Here is a 20,735-nt window from a genome sequence, read left to right on the forward strand (position 1 = left end):
TCTTTCAGAATTAGGAATAAGCTATGCAATTGCTGCCTTAAGGTTCTATTGTGATTTAAAAATAATTGGCAATCAGACATATTGGATGGAATGACATTTGTTGCTGATCCATACTTGGCTTTTCATACTTTGCTGATAAGATGTGCACTTAATGTCTTGATATTGAGTGGTAATTATGAACAATGCTACATTGTTTTCTTAGCAACCAATGGAAACCTAATAAATATACCCGTAATGGTTTTCTACTGAATCCTATGGATTTGATCGGTTGTATTTAATTTATAGTTTATGACATACAACCAGTAAGAACTGCTAGTTAACCATTCAAAGAATGGAGCCACAATTGGGTTGAAAAGTCTTTGAAAAGAGAAACTACATACTGACTGATAAAACATTTATTTTTCTTCTTTTTCTAAAGGTTGTTAGTCGAGTAGCAGCGCAGCAAGGATATGATTTAGATTTGGGATACAGGTTGCTCGCTATGTGTGCGGCACATCGAGATAAGTTTTCACCTAAATCTGCAGGTAATATGTTGATGTATGGATGAGTGCGTCTGGATGATTAATGATTGTAGTCTGGGATAGGAATCTAACTGTCACAGCATGTTTTGAGGTCTGGTGGCCACATACATTCAGGTTTTTAGAAAACACATCCTAGTTTAGTGTGTGGAGTGCAAACGAGTGACTATTTTAATTTTTTGATATTAGGGGATGACCATGAGAAAGTCAGAGAGGTGATATATGGTACATTTAAGAAAACATTTACTACAAAATTTATTTCTAAATCATACACATTTCATAGAAGAAAGTCAAAAACAAATACCAACATTATTCTTCAAAACTAAGTGAAAACTAAATAATTTGCATAGTTTTTCTACCATCTCCTTGAGTTTTCTAATGGTCAAACACCTTAGGTGGAATTTTGCATTGATAAAAACATATTGTGTTTTGTCGTTGTTGTTGTTGTTCAGTGATTTGGGATGAAATGTGATGAGATTAATATACGTAAGTACAGCGAAAAATACACTGTCACTTGATTTTGTTGATTTACCAATGCCGAAGAAGATGCAATAGTTGTCATTTCATCCATAAATGACTCAAAAGTCTCAATCTGATAAAAATAAAAGACATGATGACATTTCTGTTATTGTAGACACCGTCCATCAATCACTCTTGCATATCCATGGTAACATGATTCTCCTAGAACAACAAATCAGTGATATGCAGTCATGAATTGTTACAACTAATTTGATTGGTTGCTGATTTTTAGTCCCCGTTTAAGGCATAGCCTGAAAGGTGGACTATTAATTCTTATTTTAATTTTCAGTCTGTGGTGTCTCTAACATTTCCTCAGAAATTCTTCAGCAGATATCGATGAAACTTGGCAGGTTGACGATCAAGTCTCAGCCGATTATGCACGTAATTTTTTTTTCCAAACCTAAAAATCCTAAGTGGGTCTTTTTCATGATTTTCATCAAAAACTACCTCCCCCTATTGCACTGAGAGAATAACTGAGCATGCTCAGAATAAATAATTAGCTTAGATCGTAATCCTGCCATCACCATGTCGCCATGCCGTTTTTATTATGTAATTGTCATCTTTACTGTTACCTGGTACACCTCAAGCAAGAAACAGTGACCCACTCCTCTTTTGCAAATAAAGTATATATGCATTGTAACAGGAAGCTTGTGGGTTTGATTCCCAGAGCATGTTGTTTACTAGGCAGTATGAATCAGATTACAGTCTTTCCTGTCTTTCAAATAAGTTGCCATGTGCTCTTGCAATTAGCACAATCAAAAATATGATATGATCTTTAATTTGGAACGTATACAAACAAAAGTAAGGTAATGTCCAAAAGAGCAAAAGACATCACTACAAGACTGAAACAGATCTAAAAAATAAAAATAAAAAAATTTCAATGAATAGATCGTCAATACTGAAATTTTGAAAAAGTCGCTCATAAATAAGAGCTGAAAAAAATTTCTGTTTTACATTGTTTGAAAATGCTATATTGACAATGAAATAGGTAATGTTTTTAATCTCCAATATTTTTACACTCATGTATTTTACATAGTCTTTATTCTCTCCTAATCCTTGAATGTCTTCCAGATTCAACTGGTAAGAAATGTGCCAATACTCTAAACCTTGTCAAAGCAATCCTGTGTTTTTTATTTGTAAAGTAATCTAAATACTTCTCAAAAACATATTTAGCATTTTTAATTTTTTTATATAAAATATCAGTAGAGACAGCAGTTACTAGTATTAAAAAAATATGTGAAAACAACTATTACTCAACTTATTGATGATGATAAAAGTACACATGTCAGATCGAATTTAGTAAAACAATAAACAAAATTTGTTGCACATATACTTGTGTATTTACAATATGACTGTAATAGAAATCAAATTACCATATGTATATGATTTGACAGTAATGTGGGTACAATAACGACAAGTCAGAGTGAATTTTTGACACATGTATTTATTTACCTAAACCTATCAGAACAAGATTGTTGTCCTACTAAAACTTCAAAGTAAACCGCGAAAAAATAATTGATTATGCATAAAGATTCAAAAAAGTCATTTTAGGTCAAAAAGTCTCCTTCTTATTATGAGTCTCATTATTCATGTTCTAAAAGCTCCTGAGACAACTTTAAGTTTATCCCTTGTTGGAGACACACTATAAATTTATAGTCAATTTTCCAGTTACCATAGTAACAAATCTGAATGATGAGGTTAGAAACAACTACATTGGGTAAGTAACATTTCATGATGACATTTTTATTGCCTTGTAAAAAGCTTGGCAATGAAAAAATAATTCAAACTTTCCTGAAAAAAAATGTATGAGACATATAAATAATGGTTTGTCTAGCGAGAGTTTGAAATTAAATATAGATCCATTTCCTTTTCTTTGAATGAGCTTAGTGTTGTTGTTCCTCAGTAAAGGATTGTTTTGAACTTTCCTAAAAATAAAAATATAGAGGATGATAGGAAGGACGTTGTTGTTGTTTAAACCTTTGGCCTCATACAACAGTGAGTTACTCAACTTCTTGCTCCATCTAACAGTCATATATAGTGGTGAGTTACCCAGCTATATATATAACAATGAGTTAGGGAGACTCTAATACCATAATATCCAGCTATATATAACAATGAGTTAGGGAGACTCTAATACCATAGTACCTAGCTATATATATAACAATGAGTTAGGGAGACTCTAATACCATAGTACCTAGCTATATATATATCAATGAGTTAGGGAGACTCTAATACCATGTTATCCAGCCTCACATAACAGTGAGTTAGCTTCTATAATATTAAAGTTAAGTTAAAGGGCACTGCTACTAAGAATGTGTTCTCAGCTCAAGGTTGTCATTAAAGAAATCTGAATCATATATTTGACATCTAGCAGGAATTTCTAAATAACAATTAGAATAATTAAAATATAAATCATATATAAACTCAGGGAGGGTTGTAATTGAAAAGGAATGGCTTTGTCAATATTTAAAATGCCAAGTCTAAATTAATTTTGGGAGTCGAGAATACTATCCTGTTTTATATCTATGATGACATTTAATTATTTTAATAAGATTGAGTTTATTATGTGATTTTGTTAAAAAAGTGCATATATAAGTTAATTAATGCTTAATATCTTGCTGATATTCTCTGAAAGCAATTTCAAATTTCATCATACTTTATAGACTTATTGGCATGTTTTATTGAAGTCTTGGGACGATATGAAATAATTACTATACGTTAACATTTTTATAGTTTTCAGAGCATCTGAATGTTCATGAATGTTTTTTCTTCTTATTTAATCAAATTTTTTATTCTGACATTTTATAATTTTATTATCTGAACACAAGCAATTTAATTCAAAAGAAATTTAATTAAATTGATGTTATATACTGTTTTTTAAAATGACAAAAAATCATTTTATTTTAATTACATACATTATAAAAATATAGGCAAGTTGGAATCATTTCAGACTTTTCTTGATCTATCTTCTCTGTAGTGTCAAAATCGTAACATTTTACCTAAAACTAGGGCAAGGACTAGTGTGAAACATGTCTAATTATCAAAGTATTGATTCAGTTTGATACAGTAGATGGCATTGTTTGGTATTATAAAGGTGTTATGAATTTGAAAAAATGGGTTACCTTAGTTTACTACATTCCTTGATTTCAGAAGGAGGATGTTGCCATGGAATCTGATTGTTTAGTTGATCTACAAGCTTTACACATTTCAAGATGTAACAGGTCATAGACCTAGATACGTGCATCCATTATATGCTACTTCTTGAGATGACAATAAGGAAGTTAGTATTACTTTGATATCAGAGTCAACTAATAGTAGTCTTGTCTAATGAAATTATAGGATGGTACTGCCAGCTTTTCATGTCCTAATTTTCAGTTAGAATACTGTTGTCATGACAATTTCTAGCTTCAAAGAATACAATAAAATTTTATCGCTTGCATTTTTAAAAAGAAAAACAATTTCTCATTATTAAATCATCAATATTAAAATTTTCTATGATAATAGAATAGAATACATAATGAAATATTAATTTAGAAATTTGTATCATCTACTGAACCCCATTAAAACTACTGAATAAATAAATAGGTTGAATGAATAGGGAAACATGAAGCATTCTACAGTAGATTATAGGTTGCTATGAAACAATCAAACATGGTTCTCCAATCTGTGGACAGCGCCCTCTAGAGATGATTAGTTCAATTAAATAACATGACAAACACACATATTGCTTGTAGGAAACTTTTCCCATGTTTACTGGCTATTTGCCAATTCTGATGAAATGTCCTTGAATTCTTTTAAGTCTTTTGAATTTGATATGAAACTGTAACTTTCTATTTTGTGGTGCAAACAAAATGGATTGCTGGGATTTGCAACACACATAATTGTCTACACTTCACTTCAATTTCTTTTTGGTTTTATGTGAGGTTGGTTGGTTCATTTCTAACAAAAAGACAGACAAGAGTGACAGTTTTACTCATAAAATAAACTGTTATTTCATCAATTTTATCACAACATATTTTTGCTCATATAAGACATTTTTGGAATTCTTCAACAGAAATGTCTTTTTTTAAATCAAATGTTTTTGTCTTGTTTTTACTTATTTATTTATTTACTCTCAAACATTGATGATTTTTTAATCAAAATATCTCACGATGTTAGTTTCCAAACTTGTACTATGGTATTTTCGAGGGCAAATAATTAAAAAGTAGTTTTGTTATGTTTTTGTAAACCAAAATAAAAAGGTTGTGAATAAAAGAAATAAACACACAAATACTGAACGTGTTGATACTAGTAACTAAGCTTACTTTAATCCCAGTATACATACTAGGGGCGAGTAGACTGAATGGTTACTTAAGAACACTTTGTGCAACAATTTACTTAAATTTTGTGTCTATTGTTGGTATTCTCATGACTATATCTAGAAGGCAAGTCCCATAGTTAGTGTTCGTTTTCAGACCTAATTTTGCGCTTAAAACTGATACTTTGTGCGGCACCGCTTTTCTTTTTACTGTCACAACAGTTGATTGTACAGCCGTGCATATCGTGTTACTTTGAAATGGACCAGCGCACAATAAATTCAACTTACAATGTAACTTTGGCTGTTACAATACATGCTAGCAACTGTTTACACGTTGTTCGTTTCTCAAAATAACAAACCCTGGTCGTGGTTACACCCAAACTATTATATCATGACTGCATTTAACACACGTCTCGCCCTGTACTTATCAACTTACAGAGATCCTTTGAAAAGCTTGGCTAGGAATTTCTTTGTCACCAAAAATTCCTTGTACTCCATTAAAAATACACTAATACCATCGCTGTGGCAATCTACTGCTTCATAAAGTACCAACGTCTTTTTATTTTCTTTTGTTAAAGTTATTAAGAATAGCCTGTTTACAAAAAAAATGGGCAGGTGTTGTTTGGCGGCAAGATCAGTCTGAAAATTCAACAGGTCTTTTGATTGAGATGAAAGTAAAAGTTCACAAGTTCAAATGCAACAACACTTATCAGGATATGAAAGCAAAATCTGTCTTTTATTCCTTCAACCAGAGGTCCAATATAAAGTTTTAATTCTGCGGAAACCACTTGATAAGTGAATTGATGAAGAAATAACAGTGTGAATGAGTGTCATGGTTATTCTTTCCATCTAGAGACAACTCAGATCTGATTACTTATATAGTGGTTTATCAGTAAAGTACATAAGAACAGAATTAGTGCTTTCATTTATATTGTAGGCAGTGATTCAGGAAAAGATATATTACAAATATCTACCATCTCATACTATTATGTAACATATTACATAATTACATGCTGTTTATAAACTGATTTGTTTTAATTGTTGATAATTTTAATTCAATTTTGTCCAAAAAATCAAATATAATTAAGACTACTATAAATTCATTCAAACAAAATGTTTTTAATTACTTATTGAAAATTTATTTATTTATTTATTCAAATAATTGTTTAATTTGCAAAATTTATTTAATCAATAAGTTCTCTAAATATATTTCCGTTTAAACCATCATCCATTTTAGGTATATTTATAAATTAAACTTCATTAAATAAATCTTCTTAAATGGAATAAATTTATTTCAGATGCAAAAAAAAAATGATTGTACAACTGCTTTTAAGCGGGATAGTGTAGTTATGATAAAAGAATGATCTGCCCATGCAATAATGGTAGTATAAAGTATAGTGAAGTCCTAGCCTGTCCAAAATAAGAAAATAAAACTTGTATGAGCTTCAATATGTTTTTTTCATACAATCAGTAAAAGTCATGCAAATACTTCATCATGCTATGTCAGCAGATTTGTATTCTACCCCAAAAAGGTCATTGAGTCATTTTGCAATATATGTTTGTTGAGAAAAATCTTTTCTTTCCTCATTACAAACATGTTGTTTGCCTCATTTTGTGTTGTAGTATGGTGTTATATGGTCTTTTTTGTTTGGTTTTGAGCCTTGGTGGGTTTACACATACTGAGAATAGAAGGCAGTAGAGATAGCCTTTCTGTCTTTGTCTTGTTTAATCATTAACTATACCACTACCTTGATATGCAAATACATGAGGTTCATTAATATTCATAAGTACTGGCTTTTGTTCTGTTAGTGATACACACAGTGTACACAATAGGCAAGAGCTGTGTTGGTGGACCTGACCAAAATATTTTAAGGGGAGTTTCATATACTAGATTTTTGTAAACATGATCATAGGAAGTGAAAATTGATGATATTTATATGTGTTTGGAAATAACTTCCTGTTTTGGGGTTATTAGTTCAAGGATGACTCATGTTACAGTAGGTGTATGGAGAAGTTGTCCCTCAAAAACATGAGCTGTTTCACTCTTAAACTGTAATGGTTCCTTCCAATGATCAGTCATTGAATGAGGTTAAATCATTCAACAAAAAGCCTTGTCCATTGACACAGACAAGCTGAAGCTTGTGAAGGTGTGTGTAATATAGCGGATTTACTGGTCACTTTGGAGCCTTGTGATTGTATTTGTGATTTTACCAAGAGCTACGAGCAGACAACAAGTGGACGATAGTATGAGTGTAAGTTACATTATGTATAAATATTAGCGTTTAGTAGCTACATGAAAGGTGCATTGATACCATGTGACCAGTCAGAACACAATGATCTAGACTGCTTCATGTTAGCCATGTACGGCGCGCTGTGTGTACCTATGGGCCTCTATCTCCTCCTACTTGGTGCTCTTTATTGTTTTATTAACAGCACTAATGTCCTAACAAGCCCGTTCATTTCATGCCAGCTGATTGTCACTCGACTCAGATTGTCAACAATTCAATCAGCATGCGAGCAGTGCGATTAGTTTTGATATGTGTATCCGTCATTTTTAACGGCAAGTACACTGGGTACGATTATCACTCATGACAGCAATCTGCTGTGTTAAAAAAAACACCAACAGGAATAATCAAGTAAAAATAAAGATGAGACACGTTAAATTAATCAGCTTCAATCGGCTACTGTTCCTACAATGTTGTGTGTTTTGTGTTGCGAGTGAAGTCAACAAATTAATGTGACCGGTTATGGTTTTTGTTGTCTTTTTTTTGTGTTGACCCGGCCTTGGGTGACTTTTTGTAAGAGTTAAAAGTGTCCCTCTTGTTAAAGACCAAGATCAGAAACAAGTTTCAATGCCAGAATTAATATTTAGCTAGCCCCAACTAAAAGGTGAATCTATGTTGAGTGTTTTATTGTCCATTTAACAATTGACTTGAACCGTATTTGTACAAATTGTCAACTGCTATGTTGCTCAGTATTTGGTTTGGTTGCATAGACAGTACAGTACTGTATAAGGCACCTACACTCTATCACACTTTGCATATCAATTCACTAGTTTCTAGTACAATAGGTATACGTAAAAGAAGTCTATTGTTACAAAAGCAAAGGCTGTATTTCTAAACACAACAACCCAGAGTGGCAAGTCACTGCTGCAGCAACCTGCTCCGCTGACTTAAAAATTGAGGTCACCGTTTGGGTTCGTGAACAGACAAGCTTTAATTTGAGTGCATAAGTCAATTTTTACTAGAGATTCCTGGCACCAATCCCAACCAGTCCTATAAGATCAAAAGTTCAGATAAAAGTCATTTGCATATACAATTGAGCAGGCATGTCTTTTCAATATCCCAAACTGTTAGAAATATAAATTTGACAGTTACAAAAACAGTGTTATTTGTGTCTCTGTGGCCACGTTTAAAAGAATTCACAAGCAACTGCACTCTTAGATAAAAATCAAGTCAGTTATCATGCTGTGATAATATAACGTGTATATAACTGGTGAGTAAAAGATTAAGTTCATTTTAAAAGCTAAAGTTTTCTAAAATCAACAGCAGTGAATTGTGTGGGTTTTAGATTTAGTAAACAAAGGATATATGCTGTCTATTCATCTTGCTTTCTTTGGTTATGGGACAGTGAAAAGTTTATATAATTTGTCCCACTGAATGTTGGTCTTAGTACACATCATTTTTGTGCTTAATAAGTGGTAAAATTAAAATTGGGTGATAAACACAGTGCCTTTCCCTGGTCTAAGAATAACTAAATTTGAGATTTTATGTAGAAGAGGATGTTGGTGAAACCTAATAAATACAAAAATTAATAATTCCCTTGCATTTCTTTAAGTAGTAATTTTCTTGCCTCTCCCAATTTAACAATTTTTAGAATAATACTTCAGGTAAATCCCTTATTTTGTACCTAAAATCAGTTAGTTAATAATTGTTTGTGACGGGACAGTCTTATTTTCTACCAAAAACAAACAAACAGAAGTTCCCTATTCTGTCCTAGTTCTAAAAATATTTTCAAGATTTTATCTATGGTTAGAAAACCCTTGAAATTAAGGAAGTATTAGGATGAACCTTGTGTTATTGAGCTGAGACTGAAAATAAGGACCAGTGTTTGTAGAACTTGACAATTTCTACTTTAGAAATTTATTTCTAACCATGTTCTGTGTAACAGATAGTGCAAGCATAAAAATAAATGACTGACAAATTTAATATATTTATTGATATTTTCATCCAAAATGGAATATAATTTAGATTTGTGATTTTGTTAACTGTAATGAACAAGTGAACATTCATAACAGGTATCAGTTTACTGGCAGCTTTCTAGTTCAGTAAACATGTTTCCATGACGACATGAATTGACACATTTGTGAAACTGAAGGGGAGTCTCATGTTACCGTCTTCATTTGTTAAAAATGATGAGTTTGTTTCAAGAAAGATATCACTTACCTGGTCAATTCCATGATAGCAGGATGTAGGGATTCCAACTATTTTATATTCAGTAGTTAATTTTCACACAAGTGACTTGTGCATTTCCTACAAGCCCCTCTGTATTCTTAATTCTATTAAAACCAGGGTCAAACAGGTTAATAAGGTAAATCAATAAAAAAATAACTGCTGTTCCACATTTGCTGTTTGTCAAAAATTTGTTTTTGTGTTTGCGGTCACAAACAGCAAGCAATCAGCTTGTTTAGTATTAGAATTGTGATACGAAAAGATTTTGAAATGCAGTTAGATAGATGAGATCTTAGTTTAAGGTTTTTGATGCTCTGTTATCATTTGTTTTTTAAAATGTGTCAGATAGGGCTGTAAGACCACTGTTAGAATCATGGTAATACACTAATATCCCGGTGTCAACAAAGCTACTGGGCCAAACCCAACCACCTGCGAACCCTAACCAGTGTTTTATCAAAATGACTAAATCTCAGCAAGTGTCTGGTACAACACCCACCTAGGGAGTTAGTTGCTTTTTTTTCATGTTCAACACTAAAATCCTATTGTGATTAATACATGCCAAAGTATTCACAGGCTAACACATTTAAATATCTGAATGTGCTAAAGGGCTGAACAAAAACGTTTTTGTTATCCGTACCATAATAAAACAATAGACTAACTTCTAAATTATAAACTGATTTTTAAATCTGTGTATTTGAGTGCTAGTGAATTTCCAAATAGTGAAATTTGAGTGAAAATTATTGATTTTCCAGTATAAGCAGGTATCTGAGCAACTGTACGAACCTAATGAATTGTTCTTGTACCAGGTACGAACTACTTTAAACACCTAGATTGAATAAACAGTTTTTCTAATTCCATCTTATCTTTTTCGTAACTATTTTATTAGATTTTATTTATCGTTTTTTTTTTTTTTTAATTTATTAATATTATATTTATTTTTAATAACTGACATTCATACTTAGTTTGTTTCAAAACTTAACTGTACTTAAAACAGCAATGTTTCCATAGCAGCACTTAGCTGTGTTATGTAATCATTCAGCACTATTACATGTCCGTGATGAGTGTAACCAACTACGTCTACATATGATACAATAATCCAGTGCACTGCAGGTGCTTGAATACCCAAATATTCGTTATACTGAACATGTGTATTTCTAACAAAACCATCAACTTTATTCAGACTTCATGAATTTATATCTGTTATTTGAATTTCACTATAAATATGCTTATATTTATAAAAAATACTGTGTTAGTGCGCAAGTTGTGCCTGATAGTTAACATTATGAATGTCAATATAAAATTTTGGCACCAGCAACAAAATTATTTTGTACAGTTCACATGAAATGTTGATAAATATTGACAATCCTTATGATGAAAAACTGAAAGTAATATCTGTATAGTAAAAATGTTGATGAAATTTGGTGACAATTTTACAAAATGTGAAAATATATACACTAAATTCTTGTGTCACAACTTATGGTACCCACAGGATAGAGGCACTATCTCATCAACAAGTAATGTTTTGATTTTTATACAGATCGTTATAGCAATCTTAGTTTTCGACACAAGTCATTGCGAGCCTTCCTACTTTGAAATAAATAAATACAGTTGACTGTGAAACACCAATGCACTTACAGCATCAGCTGAGAATGATTGCCGATATTGTCCATTCCAAGGAATCGCAAACTTTGCCATATTTAGTTCCCATTATGCTGATGTAAAGTGTTCATGCCAGTTAAGTATTATGCAATAGTTGTGTTGTGCTGATACCACCCTACCAAAGGGGCTTAAACTCTGCCACATTATGCTGGCATAACATGATCTGTTTTTCTCTTGCTCGTAAACGTTTTACAAGAATAAGAATAAATAGTGTGTTTTTCAGCAAACACACTCTAAGCCATATAATCTTTATATTTTGAAGATTTTTTTAAAATCATATCACTGGTTGAAAAACGGTTTACACATATTATTGTGAACAACACTGTTTTTATATTTGTCTCTATTTATGTAGCACATACACTAACAGACTAACATAAAAATGACAGCCATGTATAGTTATATCTACAATAAATGCCACTTTTGGATTATTTGCATTTCTATTAAAAATGTACTCCTAATAGACAATTACGGATCTAAATTGTGGTTGTGACATTGAAACATTTTCCATGGTCATATTGTGTTTAAAGTACTTGATTATAGTATTACTATATAGTAAGTGTTCATAAAATCATGTACTTTCCTTTGATAGTCATTGATAGTTACCCTAATCATACCTGCTGACTGCAGGCAGTGTAGACTCTATTGATTCCATAAAAGTCTGATACGTACAAAAAGATTTCTTGATGCTATATTTTCATCTTTGGTATGGTAATAATAAGATACTTACAGAACATTCTCAGTCAATTGTTTCAATTATGCAAATTTTAATTATAATATGCACATCAAATAATTAGAAATTTTTTTTGTAATTAATGACAAACAAGAGTATTTATTTTGTTATAGAGATGTGAAAAAAAGTAAAATAGCAATGTTATATATAGCTGTTTGTCACACGCTGTACTATGTAATGTCCCCAACCATACAATGTACATACAACTTGATGTATAACTTACATGTAAATCTCTGTCTATATTTGCCCTAGTACTGGTAGTACTGCAAGCACTCGCCAAAATATAGTTAAAACAAGTGATCTACCGTAGTTTACAATACATGCTACATCTACATGGGCCTCTATTGAAGATTTGCTTCTAATAGAGAAAATGCGTTGGTTTCGTAAAGTTTTAAAGCTAAACTTGACTGCATATTACTCGATATGTATTTGAGAGACTGTGATACAACTTTATTATATGATAACCATAATGTATTCTATGTAGTATCAGCATTACCAGTGGATTTGATTATTCTAATCTATAATACTATGTAAAATTGCAAATCATATGAATATTAATTTATTCATAATTTGCTCTATTATTGTCCAAATCTTAATTGCCCTTTCAATTAGAATAATCCAGCTGAATTTGTTTCATTCTTATTCTATTTCAAAGAGAAATGGTTTATGAATGGCAAAACACAACTTGTGACTGTCAATTCCACCATACTTAGTTTTAGAGTCAGTAGTCATAATGAATATTAATTGTGTTTCTTTTCTGGTGCTGATTTTTGTTATGCAAAATGTCCCAATGTGGTACAGTGTCGAAGTATTGGTGTTTTTGTTGAGTGTAAATGGGATGGTGTTCATCCGTGTATGCCGCCTCCACTGTATACATGAAACTGTAATGGATTGCAGTTACACTATCTGGCAGTATACTGTAGACTGTGTGGTCTCACTTGGCAAGTCAAAGGGGAGGTCCTCTCAATGGAATGGCTTTCTTTAATTACTACGTTTGTATGGCTGAACAATTGTTAACAAATTAACTGCTCCCGAACTTAACAGAATAGGGAAGAGTGACCTAAGTAATACAAACGGGCAATTGTAGAATGGTCGTGCTTGCATTGACATTTACGGCCCTTCTCACCATGAAAGCGTCGCCTACATGTGTATACAGACCTTTTGTTTGTGTCTAAATCTGCTTATTACCCAGACAGGTTAGTGTAGTTATTCAGTAACATTGTCTGAAGATGGGTAAATACCATGCGTTTTTTTCTGCATTACTTGTATTCTATAGCTGTTTTTCTTGTCCCATTCACACATGTACAAAACAGGTTTCTTGGTTCAAATTTATTGGCGTCAAATCTTTATCAGAATGTTCTCCAAACTAAAGTGACTTTTAAGTGTTCTTATCTACGATGTGTTTAAACAGCTACCACCCCCCACAATAACACAATAAATTGTGTAATTCATTATAGTTTTATTTTGTGCGCCAAATCAGAGCACCTGGTGGAAATAACCCATGGTCACATCTTGTACAAGTCTAATCTATTTACTCTGCTGTCTTGTCAATAATATAAAACTGTTTTTTTGAACATTTGATGATTATCCTAAATTTTCTTTGATATAAAATTTGTCAGGTTTCAGTTACATACACCACTGAACATTTATAACTTAATCCTTCTATCAACTTATCATGTATCAAATTCAAAGGTCAAAGCTCAGGATTGAGCCCTCTGAATTCATGCTAAAATAACCTGTTCACATTCTATCTGTTCATACAGTGGGTTAAAATTAACTTTGAGTTAAACTATGCATTTTGATTATTATTCAAACATCATGCTAGAAGTGTATCTCTAATAGAATCAGACATTAAATCAAAAATTACAATTATTGCATGCTGTATTGTATGGTTTATTTTGACTATAGACATTCATGTATCTCTCATTTGAATAATAGCTTGTGTTACTAATAGAACAAATATGGTATGTTCTGTAATGTGGTGGCACTCAATCAACTAAAATTGTCATTTGTTCCATAGTTTGGGTAGTGTGAACGGAAATACTCACTTGGTTATTTAGTTTACTCATCCAAGAAGAGGAAACACGCTCCAAATCTCCTAATACATTGTACTAGTATACATGTATGGCCCAGTTTGATACAGTAGATGTATTAATTATTCACTGGGTTATTTTTAATCTTGGCACTTTCACTTTCATATGTGGAATCCATGTATATTTGATGCAACTTGTTGTATCACTGACAAATCCGCTGCCTCCTCCTCCTCCTCCTCACCCCTCTCCATCTTGATACACCTCAACACTCCTCGTGGAGAATACAATGTACTTGTAAAGTTGAAATTAAAGTACAGTAGGTGACTTTTACAGTCAGCATACTGGTATACACAGATGTATTCAATTTGTTCACCCTTAGAAATGTTGTAATATTTCAAAATTTACCCACACTGTAAGTAACATTTAGTTAAATATAATTGAAACTTACAAATACAGCTGAAAAGTCATGAGTGTTGTGTATTTCAGGCCATTTTATTCATTGCACTCCTTCTACCACTCACTGAACACTAAAAAAACAACAGGATGATAAAAATTAAAAAACTCCAGATTTCAGGAATTCCTGTTTTTGAGAAGTGGACTAGAAAGTTTAATTCTACCTGAGGGCAGTTTTGTTAATAGAGAGAAACTAGTTCAAGTACAACCATATTAATTTACTGCTTAGTGTGTCGGCTCCTAAAACAACTGTTGGGTTCAATTTCAATTAAAAGACCAAAAGTCTAAATTTACAGCTAAATTACTACGCCAATTGTATCTTTTGTCAGAATTGGTATTTTATAGTTAGGCCAAATTATTAGCTGTTTCAGTTTTCCCTGGTAGCTAAGGGATTGTCAGGATAACAACTCTCCTTCCCATCCTGAATGAAAGTTTACAAGTACAAAAATACTAGGATAAGCGTTAAATACAATTTTTATGCACATCAATTGAATCATGTTTTCTAAGTACGTGTATGTTTTAATTATCTGCTGCCTAACGTTAGATAAAAACCCAGGAAATATGCATGTATTATTTCACAAAAAAGTGACTTTTTGATTTATTAATATCTCTACAACATCAGTTATTATGATTCTTTCCCCTATTTTGGTATATGCCCTGCTTTTCCTAGGGGCTTAGACAGTTTTGAAACATTTTTGTAAATTATTTGATTCATGTGATGAGAGGTTTTGAAATCTTATTAAAAGTCCAAGTGATTTGTGCGTGATATTCGCTCACATTTGATCAGGTTCAAACTGCATGCATTGGATCGTAGAGTTACAATAAAGGAAGCGTAATGTACATTTAAACAATACACTGTTTATTATGGCAATGTTACAACATGGAGCTAAAAAAATGGTTACAACAAAGAAACTACAATGTAACAAGAAGGCAACTGATGAATACACAATGGAATGCCCCTTTTATAGGGTTCAGTAGGATTCACACCTATGGATTAAAATAGGAGGGAGACACAGTGATAGGTTTTCAATATTGATACATCGGCTTAAAATCGACCTTGCAACTGATTCCTATTGCATTTGTGCTGTCTGTTGATTATTATTAAATGGCTTATGTAAATCGAATCTGTGTTTCTTTACAATAGAGATACATGCATTACGGTATAGTTTCAGACATGTAACAACTTTCAATTGTTGTATCTCAGCTAATATAGCATGTAATTGAACAAAATAAAGACGAATAGATAAAGCAAAACATGATCTAATAATATAACTAAATTACGAATACGAAAGAATAAAATTGAATAAACAACAACAAATATGAATCAATGAGCATCCACGACATGATTTGGCAGTTGCAGACATTCATACCCATATTTCAATGTTATCTATAACATGATATTCAGAGGATTTAGTAATGTAAAGAGAATAACAAGACATAAATAAACTAATGTAATAAAAACAAACAATAAAACTGAAAAAATAAATAAATATCAAAATAATATCTTAAGATTCTCACAACTTTTAATCAGGAGTTTTATAGATAGTATCTTTAAGGTATAGTGAAAGGGCTTTTGCATTTTTCATTACCTCAAGAAAAATATCGTCTGGTAAATTGGACTTGAGATCACAATCTTCAAAAGTCTTTTCCTTTCACTTTTAAAGGAAGGACGTTTAAGGATAAAATTCTTCTCATCATCAAGAGAATTAAGTTGCATTGTTTACATGTTCTGTCATCTAACAAAATTTTTGATTTGTTCCTTCTCCCTAGTTTAATCTCTAGATTGTGATCACTGAGTCTAAATTTACTTAACATTTTCCGGAGGTTGAAATTATTTATATTTTTCAGATAATTTTCAAACTCAAAATTTTCTTTAAATAAACCGTAAGTCCTCCATTTATTCCTTTCACCATCCATACCCACACTTACATAACATTAATTAGGTCATATTTCAGTGATTCAGTACTGTATTTTCTATCTGTATTTGTATTTCCAATAGAAGGATCTAAACTCAAAATTGCATTTAGTATATACTGAATCACACTATAGAAACATCTAGGTAAGCTTATGTGCTATTAATAAAGCAAATATGCTATTAAATGTAATTGTTGATATACATGCGCTATTCAGATATAAAATAAAAAAATATTTGTTGAATATTTACTGCTGTCAGCAGTTAGTAAAATTCCAGTGAAGTGCTAGACATGTCATGGAACACCTCTGTCTCTCATTTAAAAAAAAACTATATGCTAATTAAATGTGATATATTGACTCAATGCATGAAGGCTAATGGCTCTCATTGTAATATTGTATATATTCAATAACCATTGATAAGAATATCTAGATAGGTAAAAACCAACATTTATTGTACAAAGAAGAGTTGTACATAAACCGGTTATTACCAACTAGGTCAATAATGTTTCATATCGCAATATATGATAAAACAGACCAAGCTGAAAGTGCATTATTTACAGTAAAAGGTTATTTTGGATTAAACTACAGTTCCTATCATAACTAGTGTTTTATTGCATTGTAAATGCTAAAGTTTATTGAGTCTGCCCACTCACATTCAGGCATGCTGTACAAAATGACAGTATAACTGTGTCCTTGTTGTTCCATGAAATAAAAGGGCAAACCTATAAAGTGGAGAATATAGATGCAGTTAGAAAGAAATGGGTTGGGTTATGCTAGTAAAGTTGTTATAAGTGTCGTGAGTAACCCTTAACCCTCCCCTCCCCTCCCCCCCCCCCCTCCCCCACCTCCCCCACCTCCTGGCTGTTCAACCTTGTAATTCACCTTAACAATGCTTTCAAGTTTTACACACCAACATTAGTACCTTCATTTTTTTACATTCAGCTAAGTCAAATTCCTAACATTTTTTAGAATCATTATTTTTTGGCTTTTAAATAACATAACAATCAAACAAAGAAAGAAATAGAACATGATTTTAAGCTTTGTCACCCATCCTATAATGCTGTTCACCCCCGTGAATTAATGACTTGCCCAAAATGACATATGGTTGTGTAATAAACCAAAGACAAGTCAATTCTATGTATGTATTTATATGAACTGGGGTGTCTCAAAACTGTTAACAATTTACTATATTATCTGTATATTACCAATGGATTCATTCCTGCTCCTGACTGGGGAGTCTCAAAACTGTTAAGAATTTACTATATTATCTGTATATTACCAGTGGATTCATTCCTGCTCCTGATTTTATTAAGGTACATGATCTTTTTCTGCTGCTGTCCATTGTTTGTCTTTGTTGAATAGTAGACAAAGAAAATGGCAGAGGTCAGCAGGTTTCTTCCCATGATGCTCTGGTTTACCCAGCATGCACTGTAGTGAGTTAGGGGTTTGAAGGTTAACTTAACAAAAGGGGACAACCATCTGTTGGTTTATTAATATTTGAGTGAAATCAACAGTGAAGAAAAAAAGGACATATGTGTTGATTGTTTAAAAGGAATGTATCAGATCTATAATTGTAAATTTTTTATTTTACCAATATATTGTGATGCACATATTAAATCCTTATTATTTTGTAAAAGTAATGTGATCATTTCCCAACAAGTGACTGCCTTGAGCATAAACAATTAACAAGTTACATATTAAAATTAATTATCATAGATACAAAAACTGAATATTTTACCAACATTTTTAAGTGCCTAAAAATATCAGCATTCTCAATAGAAAAATGCCCTTGCAGAGAAGTTAATTAGCATATCAAAGATATGTTACCGGTAATTGTTTTCTTTCTTTTTTTTTTATTTCATGGACTCCAAGCATTGTGGCTATGATGCCAGAAAAGCTCGGAGGAAAATGCTGTATGCTAAAATGTTATTTTGATTTCACTCAAATAGCAATTACCAACTGTGGAATATATCCGCAAGATTGGGAGAGGTGGAAACTGAAAACAGCTTTATTTTTGAAAGACAATTTTGCAACATTTTGTAGTAGTGACCATTTCATTGAGATTTTCATGAGAAAAAAACTTTGTGAAATTTTTCCTTAGAACACCTGAATTGATCACCTGAATTGAACACCATCTACATAAATGTATATTTTGAGGTTTTTCCCAACTGGTAAAATTCACAAAAGTTTTTGAAACTGAACATTTATTTATGATAATAATCACAACTAATAATAATAATTATTATTATTATAGCATATAATGATGTCATTATTTTCTGTGTATTTTATAATGATGTCATTAATAGCTGTCATGTTTTGTGATGTCATGGATATTGTGGTATTATAAGGTCACCACTGCTTGTAGTATCATGTGTCTATAATCATTTGTTCTATTCATAATAAATCATTTTATTATAATCCGCTTACAATAAACAACATCAGATGGTGTCAGTTTTTTGTCCTATTGTCAGCATTTTTTGGTAATTTTTCAATAAAAAGAAAAAAATAGTGATATTTGTTATCAAAGGTGTATATTTATACTTGTTTCACACTATGTAATTTATTATATTTTACATTGGCTATATGGGTCTAAAATGGACACCATTTTATTTATATATTATTCATTTCATTTTTTTAGTTAAAAATGTGCAAAGGTAACAGGAAAGTGGGAAAAATAAGTTAGATCTCAGTTAAGAAGAATTTAAATTTATTTAGTATACTGTACTGCTATATATTAGAGTTGTGTTAAAGGCACGTTATTAGCTTCACTGAGCAGGCTATAATCAGTGTTATGTGGATTTTTCACTTTCAAATTTCAAATCAATAGTTCCATCAACATAGTGAGCCTAGCTGGTCAGCCATCAAGCCAAGAGCTGCCACCCCTTGAAGTTAAAATGGAATATTCTTAGAGTCAATATGTAGTATATGTACTTGATTATATATATCAAGAGCAGTCGGTTGACGTTTAAATTAGATATCCTTGTTATTATTACCATCGCATTTAGCTTGTTTTGTTCTCTTTACATCTCATTGTGTCCATCCTTAAAAATGTGTGTGTGTTAAGTTTTTTTTTAAATAAATACAATTTCAAAAAAAAAAATTAAAAATTTAAAGCACCATTTTTATGACCATTTAAAAATTGAAATGAAAAAAAAAAACACATTGATTGGAAAAATTAGTTGAGCTTTTAATTTTTTTGTTGTTGTTTTTTTGTAATGGGTGTTGTGCAAATGTTTTATCCCTTTATAATGTAATCTAATTAATATCCAATTAACCTTGAAGGTCAAAGATTTGTGATATTTCCTCATCTTATGATCCACCAAATCATGGTGAGGGATCATCATAAAATATTCAAATAATAGGAATTATCCTTGTTGTGTAAAGCTTAGGATAGTGAATTGTGATAAACATGCTGTAAATTGTTTTGGAAAATGTACGAATTTGTTTGCATTGTCATAGTAACTTGGTTCATCCTACCATTGATACATATTTAATTAGTGACAACGTAAATGTTTCAATGCATGATGGCATAAGTGAAAGGGACATTGGAATATGTTAGTTTATAAAGTCGCTTTGAACAAACCATTTATATGACGACTCTTGTTTCTTAATCTAAATTGGATTACTGTGGGCTGTTTAATTAACTGTGCTCACTCCTTATGGATGGATGATTGTTGACTGAACATTGCTGCGTTATTAAGCTATAGTATGTAATTAATTCAGAAAATGGACAGTGATTCTTTGACCCAGATGCAGTCAACACTGGAATATAAATTTTCCAGATTGACAAGAAAGGTTCTTAATGGTGATATGAATAAAACTGATAAGGGAGCGACGCTAGCATATGGAATAGCCATCAGCAGGTGCAAAAAGTGCCATGGAAAAATAAGGTTGCATTTACCAAAGAGTGTGCTATTATACCGATAATCGCAGAGAGTCAATACTGAACCTGTGTTAAACCATGAAACCGACATATTCGTGATAAGGGCACGACTGCTACCGCTGTAACATGTAAGTAGTTGTATCGCTATCGGCTACTGTGTTTACAGTGGTGAACCTATCGACACAGACTGGATGTGGCATGTATGTGTTCTAAAGCCACTCTTTTAAACAGATTTAAATAATGTTTTCATATGTACATGTATGACATCTACACCATTG

At 31.8% G+C, this 20,735-nt stretch overlaps 2 protein-coding genes across 4 annotated transcripts in view; both read left to right on the forward strand.

Annotated features, from left to right (window-relative positions):
* The window catches only part of LOC146731473 (zinc finger MIZ domain-containing protein 1-like), a 175,795-nt gene extending 175,248 nt beyond the window's left edge, over window positions 1-547 (forward strand). The window contains exon 6 of the mRNA XM_085493796.1: window positions 419-547. Within this exon, the coding sequence (XP_085349922.1) occupies window positions 419-547 (129 nt within the window). The remainder of the gene's footprint in view (window positions 1-418) is intronic.
* A 6,890-nt stretch (window positions 548-7,437) lies between these two features.
* LOC100329065 (Zimp10-like protein) overlaps window positions 7,438-20,735 on the forward strand; it is a 45,883-nt gene continuing 32,585 nt past the window's right edge. For all 3 annotated transcript variants that reach the window (XM_085493870.1, XM_085493871.1, XM_085493872.1), the window contains exon 1: window positions 7,438-7,586. The gene's annotated coding sequence lies outside the window, so the exon portion shown is untranslated. The remainder of the gene's footprint in view (window positions 7,587-20,735) is intronic.

Source organism: Saccoglossus kowalevskii, chromosome 19 (assembly GCF_978046115.1).
Source record: "Saccoglossus kowalevskii chromosome 19, keSacKowa6.1, whole genome shotgun sequence".
Taxonomy (NCBI): domain Eukaryota; kingdom Metazoa; phylum Hemichordata; class Enteropneusta; family Harrimaniidae; genus Saccoglossus; species Saccoglossus kowalevskii.